The 22,400-nt window shown below is 38.7% G+C and overlaps 1 protein-coding gene across 7 annotated transcripts in view; it reads right to left on the bottom strand.

The window, feature by feature from the left end:
* The window catches only part of UBE3D (ubiquitin protein ligase E3D), a 104,678-nt gene that overhangs the window by 39,151 nt on the left and 43,127 nt on the right, over positions 1-22,400 (bottom strand). For 3 of the 7 annotated variants that reach the window (XR_008234346.1, XR_008234347.1, XM_052781637.1), the window contains exon 9: positions 13,904-14,042. The exons of 2 other annotated variants lie outside the window; for them this stretch is intronic. Coding sequence is in view for 1 of the 5 variants with exons in the window: in XM_052781637.1 (XP_052637597.1) it covers positions 13,904-14,042 (139 nt within the window). In the remaining 4 variants the exon portion in view is untranslated. Of the gene's footprint in view, positions 1-13,903; positions 14,043-22,400 lie in introns of those variants that run through there. 2 more of the 7 variants (XR_008234349.1, XR_008234348.1) reach the window with 1 other exon arrangement.

Raw genomic sequence — 22,400 nt, 5'->3', positions numbered from 1 at the left:
CTGAGTTAGTGAAAAAAAGAAAACTGAAAAAAATGTTTGCCTCAGACTTTAAAACCAATCATTCTCCTGGACATCTCACACTAAAACCCTTACTGCTTGACAGACAATTTGAACAGATTCTTTTATTCACTTTGAACATTTGCCACATTTGACTCATTTTGTATCCTGAATTTAAGCATTTTATACAAAATCCTATTGTACTGCACAGACAAATAAACTCAAAAAAGATGAATCCCAAAAGGGATTTTGATCCCCAAAACCCTCATATTCCTTAGTAAGCCAAATTAAATGAGCACGGCTGTTTGCACATGCAAGGATTACTTTTATAATGTGACTCATCCTACCTACCTTTAATTACTTAAAATAATTCATTTTCCTTTAGCTGACTTTTAAAAATAGACTTTCTACTCTTTAAATCTCAGAGATCATTCCAAATACCTCATTTTTCACATTACATACATTTTATGCACAGTTATAGATACATGTCCACTGTGTATTACACGAAGTCCAAGTAAAGAAAAAAAAAAGCTTTGCACTTTTCCCTTTGTTTTATTTCTATGGTTGATCTTCTCTTCCTGAGTATAAAACACAAACAAAGCCCGTTTAAAAGACAGACTGAAAGACAGAAGGAAAGAAAAGCACAGATCTTGAACACCAGGAGTAAAATTAAATTAGTTAACTGCTAGAAGCATGAAGCATTAATGAAATAGAACTAGAGAATTTTCCCCTTATGAGGAACATTTATTCAGTGTTAATTAAATTCTTTTATTCAAAATCTATACTTACCCAAGCGTAAAAATATTATATCATATCAATAACTGCAGAGTGTAAGCAAGTACTACACTATAAGCATCTTTTTCCCCATCTAGTGAAGCCTTTAAATCATTTCTACTGTTTGAAGTCTTCAAAGAAATGACAAAAAATAACAGAAAACCCTCTGCATGAACCAGCAGCCACAGTTATTAATTCACTTGTCTAATGAATAGCTATCAGAGACTAGCTCCAAGCATTTGGTTGCAAAGTTCACGTGCAATAGCGTTAATGAGGAACTTTCAGAGAGTCTGCAATATTTATTTCTCTACAATACATCCAGCTGGTTGGTTATTCATTTGCAGCCCAGTTCTGCACCACTGAAGCCAAAGAGAGTTTTGACATTAACTTAAATAGGTTCAGGTCCTTGCCTACAATGTTGAGCTATTATCACAAATGCTTCAGGTGCATTTCTATAATACGACACAAACTAATTAAAGCAAAGCTGCAACTACGAAGGGACCATCTCTAGCATTTTTAAGCTTACAAGATGAGAAACAGGCTCCTAAATCTTCAGGTGGACACCCTAAATAGATTGCTTGACTTTCAAAACCACTCAGTATTTGTTCATTTGAATGAGAACTCTAGGTAATCCAAAGTACTGGCAATTTTTATTGGACTGCCAAGTCACTTTTGCATAAACAGAGCAGCATGTGAGACTAAGATAATGTCTTTACATTAAATTCTTTTTCCTGTGACTTGCTGCTTCTTCAAGGTGATTACCTTGTTTTAAAACAATACTATGTATTGTTTCGAGAATTATTTTGGAAGATTTAATCAGGCACTCAGCTGTTTCGTAAATTATCTGAATGAAGGTTAGGAAAGGGTTATAATCCAACAGTGACATTTTCAAGTGTTAGCATTTGCACTTTAATAAGTATCAGTACTTTAACAAGAATCAGTACTGTTGTAAAAGAGCCACACTTGACTTCTGCACTGTTTTGTATTAGGAATGCATGCTTTGCCTTGACAGGAAAGGCTGACATAAATGATTAGCTAGTAAGTGTCACCAGGGTTTTCATCAGCTTCTGAGCTACACTTAAAAATATGTAAACAGTGTCTCACTTCTGACAGTTCATCTTAACTAAATCACAGGAGTACAGTAACTTCCATGTGGAATTGGAGCTCACTCATCTAAACCTGGTGTTGTGGATACAACCTTGTTGAATGCTAGAGTCCTCAGAAGATGGTCCAAAAACCAGGCAAATGGGAGGAAGGTCTCCCAAACTCCTCACGCAGGAGTGGCTCAAAAAACCATAGAACAAGATTCAGTAGCTCTTTCAAAATCAGTGTTAGCATTAAGCCATATAGCTCACCATTTCTTATTTGCATACATCAAAATCCCATTTCATTTCAAATCTTGTCAAATTTTGGCCTCACCAGTATCCTGGCACCTCCTAGGAATGTTTAGAGCAGCAGTACACTGCTGGAGCAGTGGAGTCCTCTCAAATTCCAGTTCTCCAATAGCATCAGCACTTGAGCAGAGAAAACTTTATCTGAAATTCTTATTTACTTATACGGTTAAATTTCAGTCCTTGAGTATTTACTAGCTACGTGGGATGTCACATGGATTTAATTTTATTTGCTGTTGAATTTCTTCTCAAAGAATTCTAGGTTGAACATTTCATATTGAAAAAAATTCTTAACCTTGTTCACTGGTACCAGGATTAAGTCCAGATTTTAGAAAGAAAACTACATGAGAGGGCAAAACCAGGTAGAAAATAATGAGTAGAAGAGGTGAGTAAAAGCTTACAGAACAGAATACAGTAAGTTTTACAGACAGTGTTTTGTCACATTCTAAATATCACCTTAAAATAGAAAAAGCTGTCACCTAATGGAATATATCCCCAGGATAACCATGCAGAATAGATGCTTCTGATTAATTTAACTACTCACTAGCTACCGCTGTATAAAAATACAGCTGAAAATGCATTTCCTTTCTGTGGAAGGAGAGATGCAACCTGAAATATGAAGGTTTCTGTGTGTTCAGCAGACTTTTTTTTTTTTAAATAAGAAGTAAAGTTGATTCCTACTTTGTTACAAATAAGGATATAAAGCTCTGTTATTCCCCTCCCAGCCTCAATTTTTCCACCTTATCTGAAAAGAGGCAAATACAATTAGATAACTGTAAGTACTAGAAGTTAGTTTCTAACCAGTGAAAAGGTGTAAGAGAATTACAGGGCTGTCTGCTCATAAATGGTATGGAAGCAAAGTAAATTGGTATCTAATAGAAATGAGAAAGTAACATGGAAACTCATCAGTGCAGAAAACCCAAAGTAGTCAACAAAGAGGAAAACAAGGCAGTCCTAGAATTTAATTTCTGAAAAGCCGGCAGATGATGAATGGAATAGACTTTGTATGAAAACAGGAAATAAAGAGTAAGCAGCAGGCTCTCTGGTGAGTTAAAAAAGGAATGTGTTAGCTAGTCACTCCCCATTACAAAATGATAGCCATTTTTTTTTTATTTATGGGACATCTACCTATGAAAACAGAAAATGTGTCAAAGACTGGAGCATCAACGGCAAGAAGAAACTTCTATCTAAAACTGAATTATGCAGGCAAATAGTTATTGATAAGAACCATTACTAGGGTCAGTGGTACTAGTCACAGAAAGTAAGAACATCTGAACAGTATAATGTTCAGTCATTTTCAGGATCATATTTAGGAATGCCAGGCATTCTGGAAGAACCTGGAAGTGGGCCGAGCAGCCAAAATAGTCAGTAAGATTAAAATAACATCTCCACTTGTACAAGTTTGTAGGCAAGATCCTTTTTTATGTAGCCAAGGTGCTTAATACTCATTTTCTCTTCCATTTTCCTTATAAAATTCAAGCTCACTAACAGCAACAGAAGGAATATAGCTCCCTGATCTGTTTCATCAATTCACAATGCCACAGCTCACAAAAATAATGAAGACTGGGAACTGGCATTTTAAAATAGTCTCTTTCTCTATAGAATATGCTTTTATAGTTTACGTTAGTGATATGGGAATAATTTTTTTTTTCCATAAGGCAGAATCACTTCCTATTGTACTTGTCAAGCAGCCCAGAGACAGATAAAAGGAACTTTAACCAGAATGCCTGGCGAAAGTCCAAACAGCAATCACATTCTGCCCACCCAACACTCCCTGTGATCTCACTCGGCTATGGCATCTTCAGATTCCTGCAAGTTTTTCTACATACTATTAAATGGTTGCCAGGTTTCACCTCAAGGCATAACACCTCTCTGTTGAAGGCTAAACGGTTGTGTTAATGCTTACATGCCTTTTTGCCCTTCTCTTTCTTCTTCCTGTAGGAGTATTCCAAACCTTATTTTAGGAGCACTATAAAATGCGTACACTGAGATACCTCCTCACACACCCATGTGTAGAACAGCTTCCTTTAATTCAAAAGTAGTGGAGCTATAGTACAAACGAATATTTGCATAACTGATCTTTTTTACTGGTCAAAGCAGCAAGCAACTTAAAGATGATGGAAATAATCCTGCCCTCTTTATGGTCAGTCAAAACTGTGCTGGTGTAGGTCAATGGGAACAGCAACAGCCTACTGAAAGAGTAGCTGGTCCATCTTATCTCTTACACTTCCCTTCAGGTCTTTCCCTGCCTCTGGACAGACAGTGATCTGACCTGTTTCCCCACGTCATGTTTCTGCCCATTCTAGCTTTCCTAAAATCCAAACCTAAAGTTTTCTTCCTTAACAAGCAAGAGCTTTCAATCACTACCATTTGTCATCAGCCACCACCCCCTGATCAAAGACCTATGATTTAAGCACAGAGATTTAGAGCACACTGCTCTCTTTACTGACATTGCAACAGAATGATGGACTTCCACTTCTCAGGGAAGGCAAACTGTATGTTTCTCACTGGAAGCATTACTGACTTCTTCACCAAAAGATCCATTCCAGACTCATTTTCAACTGACAATAAAAAAAGGAGGACTTAACAACCCTCTTCCTTTTCGTCCACCGTGTACTTTATCATAGTCAAGTCATTGATTCAATTATGCTCCAGCTTTGCAGACTTCTGTATATTTGTCCATTTGTCTCCTTGAAGACATCATTACTGCCTCCAACTCTTTAACACGTAACACTCTTGAGCTGCTCTGAGTGCCTTGGCAAGCTGCCCTGTCTGCTTATACAATGCTAGAATTCAGTGACATCCTCCTTCAGGATCCCTCAAAATTTTGCAATCTGTGATAACATCATACCTATTCCAGCCCACAGCTGAAATCCAACAGGGTTAAATCCATCTATTTTTAAAGCACCTGTAAGCCCACTAAGAAGCACCCTTATAAATACATGTTTTTTCTGCACAGCTTTCTGGAATTCATAAGTAGCTTCAAAGCTTCCATCTAGACTCTTAATGGAAATGAACAGCGTCGTAGCTTTCCATAACAACACCCGTTCACAGAGCACACAGCATAACAACATGAAAATTTAAGGAAAAGTTTCCATTATAGGAAAAATTTCCATTATAGAATCATCGCTATCCAATGACTCAGTATTATTTTCAAAGCAACAGCTGGCTATCTAGCTCTATGCAGCTGACAATCAGATTTCTGTACCTTGTTGGCTGAGAAGTTGAAACTTACTCCTCACATAAGTCAATCTATTAATTATGACCTGGATAGAGCTAAGACTAACTTAGAGAAACCAAGGTTTTGGACGGAAGCAGCCCGAAAGAGATGAATTAACTACAAACCATGTCAAACAGGTACAGCATTATTTGGTTGTGCATAGGGCTAAATATTTCTTTTGAGCAGAGCCTGTTTCTAAGTCACAAAGGCAATAGCCTCAGTTAATAAACAGAAATGAATGTTCTAAAAGTGTATCAGGCCTCCCATAAGACTCTTCTTTATGTATATATTCAGGTACATAAAACGTGTATTTGGCTGGTCTCTTTCCATAACACACTCACAGTGTGGTGCCTGTTGATAAAGAATACAAACTCTCAGTTTGTGTTTAATAGCACATTACGGGCACGTGTACTGGCTAATTAGGACGTAACAGCTACACTTTTAGATTTCAAAATTACTTGGGAAAAGCAGAATGTTCACAATACAAGCAAACAGGAAATAAAATGAGTGGTATCAACCAGGCATTTTCATTCCTAACTAGTTCTGTCTTCAACCCTTTCAAGCAGTTGATAACATGGGCTATACAAGACTATCTAAACTGGATTTCTGCAATAAGTTGTACATTCACATCTAAACGGTAAATGACTGTATTGGGTTTGTGTGGCAAAGGTTTGGTAGTGGGGGGGCTACAGGGGTGGCTTCTGTGAGAAGCTGCTAGAACCTTCCACCATGACTGACAGAGCCAATGCCAGCCGGCTCCAAGACGGACCCGCCGCTGGCCAAGGCCGAGCCCACCAGTGATGGTGGTAGTGCCTCTGGGAGAACAGATTTAAGAAGGGGGAAAAAGTTGCTGCTGAACAGAAACTGCAGCCGGAGAGAGGAGTGAGAAGATGTGAGAGCACCAGCCCTGCAGACCCCCAGGTCAGTGCAGAAGGAGGGGAGGAGGTGCTCCAGGCGCCGGAGCAGAGATTCCCCTGCAGCCCGTGGGGAAGACCATGGTGAGGCAGGCTGTCCCCCTGCAGCCCAGGGAGGTCCACGGCGGAGCAGATATCCACCTGCAGCCCGGGGAGGACCCCACACCGGAGCAGGGGGATGCCCGAAGGAGGCTGTGACCCCGTGGGAAGCCCGCGCTGGAGCAGGCTCCTGGCAGGACCTGTGGCCCCGTGGAGAGAGGAGCCCACGCTGGAGCAGGTTTGCTGGCAGGACTTGTGACCCTGCGGAAGGGACCCACGCTGGAGCAGTCTGTGCCTGAAGGACTGCAGCCCATGGAAGGGACCCACGCTGGAGCAGTTCGTGGAGGACTGTCTCCCGTGGGAGGGACCCCACACTGGAGCAGGGGAAGAGTGAGGAGTCCTGCCCCTGAGGAGGATGGAGCGGCAGAGACAAGGTGTGATGAACTGACCCCAACACCCATTCCCCATCCCCCTGTGCCACTGGCAGGGAGGATGTAGAGAAAATCAGGAGTGAACTTCAGCCCAGGAAGAAGGGAGGGGGTGAGGGGAAGGTGTTTTAAGATTTAGTTTTTATTTCTCATTACCCTACTCTGATTTGATTGGTAACAAATTCAACCAATTTCCCCAAGTCAGGTCTGTTTTGCCCGTGACGGTAATCGGTGAGCGATCTCTCTCTGCCCTTATCTTGACCCACAAGAGCCTTTTGGTTGTATTTTCTCTCCCCTCTCCAGCTGAGGAGGGGAGTGATATAGCAGCTTTGGTGGGGTCCGGGTGTCCAGCCAGGGACAACGCACCACAATGACATATTTGAGCATGTTTTCTAAGAAAACTGCTTTGAAATGTATTACCAGATGCCGATGTTACAGGTGACTGTTGCCAAGTTCTAGGCTGAGGGAACTGCACACAAATGAGTTGGTTCCTCTGGCAGATGTTCCCTCTCAAGCAGCAGGGGACTGTATTTCCAGAGGAGGCACTTGCCTGTGTGCTACATGTAGCTGCTTCTTACTGGGAGCTCGTGGGGTTTTTGTAATAAAATCTACTTCTGTTTAGGATATGTCCAGCTTCACTCTCTCTGATTTTTTCTCTGTTGGAGAACTGCCTTGGAAGAAAAAAAGCATTTAGCTCTTCTGAGAAACTGATGACGAATTTTGAATCTCAGTTTCGGACCACTGCTGTCAAGGTCCTGACTCTCCATCACTGAGCACTGAAGTAATCATAAAATTTTGTGCTTCCACAAGTAAGCTCAGCTTGCATTTTCCCCGTTCAAAGCTTCAGTTTAGGTTTACATGTGACTGATTTTGTTCTGTTTCAGGCCACTATAAATGGGCAGCTCCTTTCCATTAGAGGAAATGTAGCCATGCCACACGTTAGATAAGTGAAATAATACCTTCCCATCAGCATCTCCAAAGCAGCACCAGATATCAAGAAACCATAGCCTAGAAATGAGAGCCTGTGCTGCAGATATGGATGAGTCATATACGGGACACATAAGGAGGTACAGGACGTTGCTCAATATTCTCCTGCATATGCAGAACCGAACAGTTCTCAGGTAGGAGACATTATGTTTTAATAAAGTTTATGCGGAATCAGTACTATGAAACATTTTTGGTACAGGTTCAACAAAGACTTAAAAATACTGATTATACTTCAATAAGAAAATTGTTCTGTTTCAGCTTGAGGCTCCAAGAGCTAACGTTAAAAGAAGCGGATAGTCTCGGTGTTCAGGAAATACAACCGAACACTCTAGAGATACTTGTAAAAGATAGCTTACAGTGAAGACCAAGTAAGATAACCTGAGTGGCGTAATAAAAAGCAACTTAATATAGGACAATTAAGTAGCAGACAAGAAAAACAAGACAATAATCTCTTAATTGAACCTAGAAATCTCTATCAATCTGCAAAGAAGTATTTAGATTTGTCTTTGAAACACTAACTCGCTTAATATCACTTGCTCTTGTCAGCATTTGTTCAATATAATTTTATAATTTTTTCCAAATTATTCTGCAGTGCTTCAATAGATTTATTACAGCTTTTAGTAAATGCAGACAAACACAAACAAAACCCTAAAATATACACATTATAACTTCTTTTATTTTAAGGTCAACGAAATAGTCGTATGCATATTTTACAAAACTACATCTGCTTTCCTATATATGGCTTGGGTACTTATTTCCTATTTAAAATTGTTTGAAATCAAACTAAAAACTTCCACATAATCATCACAATAAAACAGAAAATTAATCCATCCTATGTCATCCTGGCAACCTATCTGAGTTAGTCAAAATTAGAAAAAGCACATAGCAGGCACTTTTATACTAATCTGCTGGGCTTAAACCATGACAGTGGGATAGTTGAATAAAAGACACAATATTTTGAAAGCCATTCCATCCCTCTTGACATTTTCATTTCTTATATCACTATTTCCCAAAGCATTTTGAACCAAAGCAGTTCCTTGGTTCTGTCTTTGCTGCTGTTTGACAGTGCTCCAAAGGAGTGGAGTCCAACTTAAAAGAATCTGTGCAACTTCTCCAGCCCCAAATGCCCAGAACGGAACAAAAGGAGGAGCTGAGCTGAGCAGAGCAGATACTTCTAAATTTTACTCAGCTGTTTGCTTCAAAAAGGATTGTCAGAAAACACAGGTGCATCTGCAAGTGTCCTCTATCTTCAGCTAACTTCTTTTTGCAATAATCAAGTTTGAAAGTGCTTTATATGTATATACACACGTACACACCCACATAAAAAAATAAAAGTATCAATATTAAAAACCACTGAATATCAAGGCACATTTTAGTTCAGACCATGTATAGACCTGAAAGACAACAGTAATTTTGTATTTTGCCTTCCATGAGTATTTTGAGTACTTTTGATACTCATGCACTAGAGCCATTAAACTATAATGAATATTTTATTTGTTCATTCTTATGTTTTCTGAGGCACTTGTTACTTTATATCTCTAAACCTGTTGCTTTTAGGAAGTTTTCTGCACTTTTTAATAAAAGACTTCAAATGATAGAGAACTTGACAGGCTGCTCTATGAAAAACTTTTTCCTCCTTTTTTTGGAAGCAAAGTAACTGCAAATGAGTTTTTCCTTCAGAGACACTTCTAGGAATGCTTACTGCAACAACAGAATGAAGACTTTTTGTTTACTTTTAAACACTGGCTCTACTTAACCAGACAGTGTGCTGATAAGCTACCAACGGCGTTGGGTGCAGCACCAAAGAATATCAAGGGTTACTACAAATGAAATTTTGAAACTGCTTGGCAGTTCTTAATCACAATCTCCTTTAAATTTCATGCAACTCTGAAAGTAAAAATAAAACTGTGACCTATTTAACTCTGAGAACTCTTGTTACAGTCTGTGGCTTTATGAATAGCGCCTTGATAAATGAAGTAAAATGCCTGGTTTCCCCCAATAACAGCAATGAGAGAGAATGTGCTGAACAGCCCCATATATCATCATAACAATTCAATATCCAGGACATTTTCTGTTCACTGTGCTTGAATTCAGAGAAAGACAAGATAAGGTTAGCAAAACACAGCAGAGATTACTTGTCACTTTAAAGCATCTCCCTGTCTTAACTGCTTTGTGTTGTAGGCACTAAGTACCAACACATCCTCCCAGACTACGCTGAGGAGTAGCAGCTGAACAGTTCAGTGATAAAGTACACGATAACTCAAGTGGGTGCTAGCCACAAGTGCTTGCAAGTATTAAGAATAATACACAAAGTCAAGCCCAACTGTTCCTAAAGCAAAGAAGGGCTGACAGCTCAGGTGGGTGGAGAGCCAGATAGATCAAGAGTGTAATAAGGTAACACAGCTTTCCGTACAGTGTTAACGGACCTGAAGAGAGAGCAGCAAAACAATGCTCAGAGCAAAAGCAAGCTAAAAAATATTTTAATCTTTTCTAGTAGCGAACTCCTCTCTCCCTTCTTACTGCTTTCTGCATTTCTCCAGGATAAATATCAAGTGCCTCAGTCAATCTTAGTCCCTTGATCTGAGACATCCTTACTATGGGCGAGGGATTACAAGCCTGGGAAGGTGCAAGTCAGGGCTGCAAATCCATGTTCTACAGTAAACCCAAGAGCAGCCATCAACCAGCAAGTATTAGTCTATCCACTTTGGTCCCTCAGAGTTTCTGGGCTCAAGCTTCCTAAGATTTAACTCTCTACAGTCCACCAGAACAATGTCAATGTAACTGCACAGGTAAAAAGAAAGATGAGCCAAAGACAACCCAGTACCTAAGATCAACAGCTGGGGAAGCTTAAAAGCTGGCTGCAGTGAGCACCTTAAACTCGGCAGAGAGCCACGTAACATAGTCTGCTGCTGCTCCTCTCTTCCAGGCTCCTCCAGCGACATAAATCACACCGAAAGATCTTCACAGGGTCAAAATGGAATTGAAAAGTGATTTCAAATATTATGTTACTAAGCAGTAGCACACCATTGGAAAATAAAATTTAATTTATGTCTCAGCACAGAGTCTGCTAAGCTAGTCCCAGAGAACACTTCTAGAGCACAAAGCAGAACAGAGTTTATTACAGAGATGATTAGCAACTAAGCACATTTCCTTCATGTGCTTTTTACAACCTAAACATCATCCAATGCATATGTATACCAACTAAAATTTTGGCTTGTCAACACTGCAACATTGTAATATAATAGGGAGAGAGGGTAAATACAGTCTCAAACAACACAGGGGTGTGGGTGAGATCATTTTTGACTACCTAATTGAAAACAATTGGATTTTTTAAAGCTATACTGACATGATATCAGGAGTTAAACTGTAACTTTTAGATCACTACTTATACAGCTGTCTGTTAGATGCATTTTCAAATACTGTATCAAAACATAAAGAAAAGCGCCAGTGGAAACTAGTGGTCCATTTAGCTCTACACCACATGTCCATCAGTGGGAACACTGACGAAAGGAGAAAACTCTGGCACTTTCTGGGGTCATTTGCCTTCTAACTCCCCCAGCACTCAGATGCCAGCATTCAGCTGCAAGAGCCTGGCCTCCTGTTGAACAAGACTGCCATGTGTGGATAACAGGAAACTCTGTGATTGTTTTCAGTTCAAATACAAGGATTATTGTAATACAGAATTAAAATGTGGGTTTTTTTCCTAGACTACCGCCAGGTCTAGGTCTACCACAAAATAAAACGAAACTAGTTTTTGTCATTTTGGCATTACTCCATTAAGACACATGAAACAGCAGGTTTTGATTAGTGCCCTTTTATTATTCCTTGTTTGACTCGCAATCTTCACTACTTTGGATGCAGAGGGATCTTATGCTCAGGCAACAGCACAATTTAATATCATTATTCAAGCTCTCTGCAGATATTGCCAGATTTTCCAAGAAAAATACAGAAAAACTAGGACATGTAATTCTAATATTTGCTGTGCAGAAAGTGGACATGAGTACTAAGAAGCAAGCCAGAAAAAAATCTGGTAAGACTGACAGCCCATTGTAAAGCATCAGTGAAAAGCTCGGGCAAGCTTTGTTTCTGCTTCGTGGATTCACAAACTTAGACCTAAACAAGGTTTGCAAGAATAAAAATAAATAAAACAATATTTTCCTGGACAGTGTTTGCCCTCCAGGACAAACACTTGGTGATACTGACTGTCTGGCAAGGAGAGTGAAAGTTGGACGCAGAAGTTTATCAAACCAGCCATTTTCCTTTCCTCCCACTTAGCAAAATACAACATTATCTTAGCAGAACAGGTTTCAGATTTCCCCAACAGTTTTGGGCTTTTCAAAAACTATGAATTTTTGCCTTTTGTGTTGCTATGAAAGCACAGGCACTGGGAATCTCCTCAAAATATAGTATCTTCAGCCTGAGATCATGTTTGCGACCAAGACTGGGCATTGCCACGTCACTGACTTTGGCACACAGGCAGGCAAACTAAGATCTGTGCAGGCCAGTGCTGGAAGTCATCATCCCCCACAGTACTTCAGTTCAGCAAAGCACTGTGACGTTTGCTTTCTGTGGTTCCACCGAAATTTGAGTTTGAAAGTCAGAGGGGATGCATGGGGCCTTCCTGCCCCACGGTTGACATAACCCTACCCCTGACTTGCTTCTGGGCGGTGCATGGCAGGCTTCTAGGGTGACGGTTCATTTCCAGAGACAGCCTCACGAAGCTAAAATGACCCAGGAGCAATCAAGCTCTATCATGGAGTCTGACAAGGAAAAAGAAAAGTCTGGTGTTTGGTGTACTCTGACATAAAAACCCTTCCTGAGTTTACCAATTCGTATCTGTATCAGTTGACAGTCATTTATCACTTCCTATCTCTACCCAGATATACAAATCAAAGGAAATCCTAACCGCACAAGTGGGACTGAGTACGCACAGAAACAAGACAGGACATACAGCCTCAGTGTACAAGAAGAGACTCCTATTTAACCTATCATGGGTAAAGCAGAGAAAACTTTACCACAGATTACTGGCAATGCAATGGACAAGGAATACATCCTCCGGGGTTAGACAACCAAAAGTTCACTTCTTAATAGGAAACATAAGACCATTCAACTGCATGGATAACTAGGTACTAGCCAATCCTTGAAACTCATAATTTTTGCAATCTCACTCTGCCAGCATCCAGGAGATTCTTCAATTTTATGGCCTCCGAATGTACAACCCAATAACAATTCTGACCTTGGGTATTAAAATATGTTGAAACGATCAATGGCTGCTGCCATACTGGAGAGTTCACCACACACAGATTCCCTGTTTTCAAGCACACAAGATGCAAAGGGAGCAGACAATGCAGGTGCATACTTATTTCCTAACATCTAGGCGTGTTTTCAGCAGGTATACATTGGTGTAACTCTATTAAAATCAATTATTTGATTTTGGTTTATGACCATATTCTTTCTGGCTCCAAAATTCTACAATAAGATTATTTTTCAGTAAACATAACTCAGGAACACTAATTAAATGTGCCTTAACTACAAACTGGGAGTATGGACAAACAGAAGCTACCAGATTTTGTGGTATAAACTGTTTAGGACACGCAGTCCTCCTAAGATAATGATTCTTCTATAGCTGTCAAAACAAACACAGATTCAGGTATGCTTACTGCTCAACAGCTGCTTACTTTAGATTTGCATCAATGCACAACTGATGGACTATGTAACTACAAGGGAAGACAGTAACATCATAAAAAGGTTGAGTTGATATGTCATATCATCATGAATTGAGACGTCTGTGTATTTCATTTGTAAAAATCATACATCTTCAGACACATGACAAATACAAATCACAATTTAACATGCCTGCAACAATGTTTTCTTAGGAAAATTTCTATGACTGCTGAGAACTTCAGCAGTACCATACAGAAGAACATTGGCCAAAACTGTGAATGCTTCACTCCTAATTTTCCAGGTTTTCACCAGTGGAAATCTTTATTTTTAGCTGAGCACTACAAGAAGTTCTCCATTCCTATAGTTAATATAATGGAGAGTCACACAACTACAGAAGATAAACCTTTACTCTGAAAGGGTTTATGGGCCCCAGGGATCTTTTTTTCCTAGAAGTAACACCTTTATACTGAAACAGCAGCTGATCCTTACCTGAAAAGAGTTCATGCATCGCAGTGAAGGTGGCAGAGAGGTGGTACTCAAACCCAGTATCAACAGTAATTCCAAACATGTTTCTGCTGGAAACTTTAAAGGATGAACTCCAATATCATTTTCCCATGCATCAGCGAGGCTATAAAGTGAAAAAAAAAAAACCCCAAAACTTTTTCATTCTCTTAAAATATATCTAAAACCCAAGTTTCAAATAAATATTAGAATGCTTCATAGTATTGTGATAAAGATTCTCTTCTCATTTTCCCTGTAAAAGTCACAGATAAGTATGTTTTACCAGAAACACAAGGTGCATTTAGAGTACCTTATCCGTACCACCAATCTTACAAAAAGATACATAATGTGAAAGGAAAACCTAGCATACATTAGAGCAATCCGCTCATGTTTCTAAATCAAAGTTTGATTATTTCTGAACCAAACTGCATCTGCCACTGGCAACTTCCCATCATACAGTGTTTTTACATATAGAGTATTCTACACAGAACATAATGCCTCCACTTTTTATTGTTTCTAGAGAGAAAAATGTCCTTTCACTTCTGAAAAGACAGGAGGTCAGGTGTAATTTTCAAAATTTATGTTTATGATGCTCTCACTGGAACCTTACTAACAGTCTGTACCAAGCAAAAACTCAATCCCAGTTCATTTTATACAGCTTTCTGCTTTAGATGTATTAAAAGAATTAAGATTTCTAGAGCTAGTCATAAAAACAACATTCTGAAAGCACATTTCTATAAACTGTTCCCGCTACCACATGCTGAAGAACAAGATTAGTTCAACAAGATTAACTCAAAACACAAGAATGTTCCACTTCCTATTGTTCAGGGTTGTTTCTTCCCTAATACACAAACTGTCAGACTGATCAGTGACCCAGTTAGTTTAATAATTTTATTTAGGCAGCTAGTATCAGATACTCCAGAGCAAGACGGATGCCAATTATTCTCAGCAGATCTGAGAGCATCACTTTGGAAGACAATGCTTGCTACCCTTCCATGTCCCAGACTTCATGATTTCAATAAATAATTTTAGCAACAGCTTTCACTCTTAAATTCCTCCAGCTCTTCTGGAAATATATTACTCTGACTGAACCGCTGCTTGTGAACATACCAGCTTGTTTTAATGTCCTATCTAGAAATAGCTGCACTTTTTTAAGCACCTAAAAGAGTACACATCATCCCAACATTCAGCATGGTGAAAACTGAGCAAATACTCTCTTCACAATATCTGGGTCCTTCTGGATGGTTCTCATTCTCTCAAGTCTCCCAAACCTACCAATTCTCTGTAAAGTCTTGCTTCTTAGATATAGGCTTGCATATACACTTTTTGGACATATGCTTCCATTATTAACTCTTCCTAGCACCTTATTAGCTCTTCTAGAAGATGTTCTACTTAGTATAATTTACACATCTTTCTTCAAAGGGTGGGTGTATTTCCACTTTCTCACTTCCATTTGTCTGAAAGTGGCCTCTTGGATTTTAACTGTCTGGTTTTTTCTTTGCTAATCTTAACATTTTTTCCTCCTTCCTCATTTATCTATGGGTATGTAAGAATCCACTTCTGCTTCAATACACAGAAGTCAGACCCATAATGCACACAGGGTCAGAGGGGCTTCCATCTCCCTAAAAAAAGGAGTGCTTTCTCTCACTCTTTTTTTTTTTTTGAAATCCACCATGAAAGACAAAGACAATTGTATCATTTCAAAATTACCAAATGTACCATGTCTTTTCTCAACCCTCACCAAAATGAGTGGGTCACTTTGACATAAGGAGGTCTAAACTGTACAAGGGAAGGAGAAGGAGGCAGTCTGGGCTAGGCACCGTCTGGCACTTCTAATGGCAGTGCATCACTTAAGGTCTCCACACGTGGCTGAGACCATACCAAAGCACAGAGGCCAAAACCTGCCGCATATTAACAGCCTTCATAATATGTAGTATGTCACTGGACACTTATACTGTGCCAGACGGATGTGGAAAAGCTGTTTAAAGCTACCACAAAAAACCCCGACAGGAAGGTGGGTAGTTTAGAAGACACCCTGGAGTATTTTCACTATTGAAAGGTACAAGGCTCCAGTTAAGCCCCAAATACTTTGTCTACATTGAAAGGAAGCAGGATTCTTTTAAAAGACTATGCAAGTGGCCAAGCCCAGGAGAGACAGCCCTGACTGGTCCAGAGACTCTGCAAATGCTCCAGGAGGAACATCTACCTCTAGAAGATAAGCATGGAGCAGCCAGTAACCAAGGAGTCTTGTTAATTGTAATCCAGAATTAAGTTTATATTTCATTATCATTTGGTAACTTCATCTCCACACATCGTTAGAAACTTACCTTTATATGTTCCTTACTAGGTCTTTGTTCTACATTTTTTCACAATCTTGTCTGGTGATACAGGCAAATTTAGGTGAAGCTAGCAAAATTGGGGCTTTCAGTTTTTCAGAAATCAGCAAGCCTAAACAAAGCACTGTGCAGGCACCTTCAAACACATCTAGAGAGTTTGGAGACTGGAGGTGATATGCTAAGGTTCTGGGTCTTGGGGAGGTGTTTCCACAGATCAACACCCTCTCTACAAAGAAACTTTTCAGACCTACAAGCAATATTCAAAACATCACAACTTACTTCAGTACCCTGATTCTATTCTTGTGTTTTGACTTGAGGATTTTTTGAAGCTGCCTCCTCATTTTAAAGTCCAACTCCTACAGCCCTGACACTGCACTAGGGCGTTTTTTGCTGCTGTTGGTTTATTTGGGGGAAGGACTGTTGCATAAAGACATCTAGCCTAATTATATTGTAATTCTTGTTTATTAACGGCTCAGTTATAAGTATTTCCTGAAATGATTCCAGTGTATTCCCTTATTACAAACAAACCATGTGTGTCCTAGCACTTACTGCTCCAGAAACACTCCTGTCAGGAGTGTCTTTACAACTTGTCCTTTCACAGCATTTAACACAAGTGCTTGTGGGACTTCACTGCTTTATTAGACCATGTCTCTCTGTTCTTCTTTACCCCTATTACTCTTGGCAGTATATTTCCATAATCTTCATTGTAGAGGAAGGAGAAAAACATCCATGCTTAAAACAAAAGCAAAACAAAACACAAACTCCCCTGTTTTTTCACCTTAGTTTCACAGAACGTTTCTGTATAAGGAGAGTTGTCTCACAGTATAGAAGAAGAGGCTGTTTGCTCTCTGTTTACTGAAAGAGGCAGGTTGGCTGACAGTGCTCCTCAGGAGAGTGAGCACCCATAGAAGACAACTCAGCCCATCAGCTCAGTGCTTCCTCCCAGACCGATCCCAAATGCCAACTGTCTGTGCTGGCTGAGAGTTCCTCAGCCATGTAAACAAAACTGCATTTTTCTTTCCTGGTCTTAAAAAAAAGAATAATTCAATGTGACATTAAGATAGGTCAAATCGTCAGAAGGAGTTCTCGGGAGGGCTGAGGAAGAAGACTGGGAAGAAACCAGTAGGATTCATGTGCGCATGGTCACTTTGGATGTAGACAGGACTTTACATGCACGTGCTCTCTTCCCCTGCTCCTTAATACCTTTAGTCAGCAATGAATTCTTGCTTCCAAGCTTCCCTTGAGAGAAAGCAGACTGGGCCAAGCCTGCTCCTTTTGTGACTAAAGGCAAGAGCTGGCATAATTCCCAGGGAGCACAGCACAGCTTGCTATGCTGGCTGAAAGGTATAAAGGTGAGGTAAAACAGATTAGCTGGAGGAAGGAGAGGTTAACAAGAGAAATAATGCTATTTTATGTTCTTCCTTCTGCAAACATTCAACTTTTCTACATTCAAAGAAGCCTTGAGATTCTGGACTTCCCAGTCTGACAAAAAAACCCATTATGACTCTCAGTATCAAATAAAATCGTAAATTCTACACAGATTCCCTAAGTCTTCCTGGGGCGCAAGACTGCATCTACTTTGGACTCACTTTATGAGAGGTGAAATCTCACCACTTCATATTGACCTTGACAGTGTTTGAGGGAGATGTGAGTCAGCTTTACAAACTAGGCGTTAAAACAGTAAGATGTAGTAAAACATACTCAGTAAAATGGTCCAAACTAGGAGAATGCTCTGAGTTAAGAAAAGGACATGTCAGAGTGAATTTTTTTCACAGGACATTAAATCCACCTCTGTAAATCATCATCATCATCCAGTTTTGCCTGCCAGTGATCTCACCAACAGGAAAACCCAAATCATTCTAAGCATCCTGTCTGTCACTCTATCCTTCCCATTTTCTCCATCTTTTCTTTATCCCCCCTTCCCCAGAACTTTTAAACCTCTTAGCCTATTTCAACCCAATTTCTTAAGAAAGATCTCAAATATATTAGGTTTGGGGAAGTTTCATGTTTTCCTGAAAATCAGTGTCTGAGTAGTGAGGAGAAATCTACATTAGTTACTCCACAGAGAAAAGCTGCTGATGGAGCTCAGCCACATACATACTGGATAATTAAATGATGTTTACCTGGGACAATATTAGCATAAACTCAATAATATGACATTTCTATCTAGCAAATTCAACTACTACAAGCAAAGTAAACATGTCATTCACAGTCTACCATACTCCCTAATGAGTGAGCCAAATTGAGAGACTTGGTGCTTTTACTGAAGTGCACTCAATTTTGTAGGTTCAGGACAACTAGAAAAGAAAACCTCTTAAGTTTTGGGGTAGAAAGAAGGGTTGATGATAATGGAACTGATCCCTAGTAAGAGCAAGAGTCAGAGTTCTTCCCAGTGTTAACCAAACCTGAGGTGCAGCCTCTGCAGATTAAAGTGACACCTCAAACTCACCCCTTCTGTTCCCTCTACATGATATACATTAGTCCCATCCATGAAAACACAATAACCAGACATAAGATTAAAAGATATAATTCAAACGTTCATATAACTTTCATTTTGAGAAAGACAGAACCGCATATGATGAATGCTAATCAAATTGTTTAATGTACTTCTGGCATACATTTCAGAACTGAACTAAAGTAGTACAGAAATTGAACAGAGTAAAATTCTACTCAAGGGCAAAGATCCTTGGCTACTATGCTAGATGCTGATATGAAATGACTATGTACTATGTGCTAAACTGTCAGAATGGAGCATTCAAACCAAGTACAAAATAAGGATGAAAGGCTAAGACTACCTTCCCCCTTGTCCTTTCCAATGCTTTCTCTAAGGAATGGGTTGTTTGAAGGAGCAAGTTAGAGCATGGTATGATTGTCACATTCTCATATCCAGAAATACAGCTAGGAAAGTAAAATTCCTATAGTAATATGTGAAAGGTGTTTTAAAAAATGAAGTGGTATTTTCAAAGCTGTTTAGCTGATAATAATGGGAAATGCAGGGAAATCTGGATTTCTTTAAAAAAAAATAAAAATCAGCAAATGTTATCTGAAATTCAACCAATTAACTCTGAAAGAAGAGATGAGCAAAACTTGAAAACAACTACTCAGATAAGACTAAAGATAAGACAGTTACTTCTCCAGCAGAAGTAATTCATCACAATGTTTTCAGATAAGCACATTTGATTCATCATGCATGAGAGAATGGTATTTCTCCACTGCTAATTATGGAATTGATCCCAATGAATTACTAACACGCCTACATAAGTCAGAGTAACATTTGAAAATGGTGTCCTTAAAAGCAAGGTTTAGGACATCAAAATAATGAAATACATTTATATCATAATTCCTTGATAGAAGTACTAGCAAAAAAACACAGTCATCCATCAGGTCATGGAACCCACCCACAATGTCCTAAGTCTTCATGAAAAACACAATATTCACAGCATGTCGGTGAAGCAAGAGAATCTTTGTAGTTCAAAACCAGGAAAAAATGATAAGGATTCTCACAAGATTTTAAAAAATTGGACCAGACTTCTCCCTAGATTGCATTTCTTTCAAAAGAAGCCTCTTCCACTAGTGTCAAGGCCATTTATCAGTAGTAATCGCCCTCTATCATGCATGAGATTCATTTCAAAATGCAACTGTCTCAGCAACATACAAAAAAAAGTCTGGTTTTGAAGAGTAACAGGTAAGTCCTTTTTTCCTTTCCAGGGCACTCCCATCACCACCTCTGATTTACCAGGCTACTTCTATAAATACATTAACCTAGGGTAGTCTACAGACATCAAAACTGGAAAATGAAAAAGCTCTTACTCAGAGCACTACTCAGTATGGCTACCAAGGCACTGGATTAATTTGACTTGATTAGTTATGATCTAGGTAAATGCACTCTGCATTTAGGGCTCCAAATGCTGTGGAAACCCTTGAAGGAGATTACTACGTTAGCTAGGGTTTCAGCGTTTTGCTGAATCAAGGCCATGCTGAAGAATCCAATAAAAAAGCTGACAGGAGCCCAGCCCTAACTCTCAGAGTTCACTGAATATTGTTAAAGTTGCCCTTTCCACGAGTTACAGCTCTGATATAAATGACAGATGACTTTACTGAACCGAAGGACAAACCTGCTAAATTAAATAACTATTTGTAAAAATGATTTAATCTAAAAACAATTCTAAATTATGGTTGATGATGTGTCTATATACTTAATATACCGGGAAGCTAAGTTATTTATACTTTTAATTATCCTTGCAGTGATCTAAAAATGACATAAAAATCAATGCATGCTCATTAGCTACTAAACTCTTGCCAAAATTTAAATAATACGGAACACTAAGAAGTGCAGTCCTTCCACAGCCTACAGCAAATTCCTTTGGAAAAAAAACTTTCTTTATAGAATCACTGCTTCCCTCCTAAAACAAACATCTGCAGTCTTGTTCTAATGCTGTTCATTATTCATCCTCAATAGCTGGGAGTGTCAATTGTGGGTTTTGAGCAAATCTTCCCTGGGAACTTTACTAGTCGCCTGGTAGCCCAACCAACAGGTATTAAATCTCTCATAAGAGACAAGAAAGGGAAGAACAGAAATTTAACCCACTGGTGTCCTTGCAAGGAAATGAGCAAGAGAAGAGGAACGTATCAAGGGAAGTAAGACGACAGACAGCAGTGATCCAGGGATCCACGTGAGGAGGTGCTTTTTTAGATTTATTGCAATGGACTATAGTGGCCAACAACAGAAGCTCCACCCCTAAGTTTTAAACCTTAATTTTTTCCAGTGCATCACTATAGAGAGAGGATGAAGGTTTATTTAACTGAACTTCTATACTTTCAAGTAGTCTCAAATACTCTCTCCTGTAAAGCATTCTTATAAGAAAGTTACTGATATATAATCCTTATAATAAAGTTACATCATATATATAGTATATAGTACATATACTTTAATATAGTATATATAATTATAAATTAATTATACATAAATTAATCATATTATTATACAATTATGGACATTTCTATAAATTAATATAAAGATATAATAGTTGTATATACAAACACACAACCTTTATTAACAGTCTTTTGTCTTTTTTCTAAGTAATGCAGATTTGAATGGAAAAACTATGCACTTCTGGAGTCTGGTCAAAAAGAAGTTATCTAGAAATCCACCACAAAAACAATTCAGGATGTTTAAAATACCTTATCCTACAAAATGTAAGTCCTTCTTGAACTTTCAGTGTGTCACCATTTGAAAAGGACAAGTTATTTAATACTAATAAGAAAGGCTTATAATGAAAATTCAAATTTAACCTCACCAGAGTACCGTCTGCCCACTGCCATAATATTTTTCAGAAGGGCTGACATAAGAAGTATGAAATGTTCTTGTAATATTTCAAAGGGCCTTTTTAGTAAAATTATGCTATTTGCTCCAATGAATGCTTTTGTGATTTAAAATAGATATTCCATATGCAGTTTTCTAATTTCTAACTCCAATATGTAGCATAGATTAAATAACTCATGCTAAAAGGTACATTAAAAGTGGATTAAATGATTTTGTTTGCATTAGACAAGTGCATATGAATCTTAACTACATTCATTTTATTTATGCTTTTAAATTATTTTACTACTTCTCAACATGCTTTGATTATTTAAAACTATTTAAGGGAAGTCAGAGAGAGAAGTAAAAGCTGCCTATCTCAACCTGTAAAGTACAGGCCAAATTCTCTTCCTTTTGTTTCACATCAACCAACATTTTTATTACACTCAACTGTCCTATATTAACTTAAATGTAACTACAGTGGTTTTGGTACAGTTATTAAAAAATGCTATTAGCACAAATAAAGCCTGTGTATAGCCCACAGAATTCAATTCTTTTTTTCTCAAAGTGGTAAAAGGCAAAAACAGAAAACCAAACAATTGTGTGCGTATATTGCACCAAGACAGACAAAGTTGTTTACAAGTAGATTATTCCTCTGAAGCACAGAAAGCTATGTTGACATAATGCAACTTTTTGCATGGAAATAAATCTTGAGATTTTAATTCTGTCCAGGAGTATCTTTGCCTTGGAGCATGTAATTTCAAAGTAATGCTCAACATACTTCTCCAGACTAAAGATTTTTGGGTGTTCACCAACTGCTTTTCTACATTGCCTTCCCTCTTCCAGCTGG

The sequence above is a fragment of the Harpia harpyja genome, chromosome 3 (genome assembly GCF_026419915.1).
Source record: "Harpia harpyja isolate bHarHar1 chromosome 3, bHarHar1 primary haplotype, whole genome shotgun sequence".
NCBI lineage: Eukaryota > Metazoa > Chordata > Aves > Accipitriformes > Accipitridae > Harpia > Harpia harpyja.
Note: the sequence above shows the minus strand (reverse complement) of the source record. Positions and strands in the feature narration are given on the sequence as shown.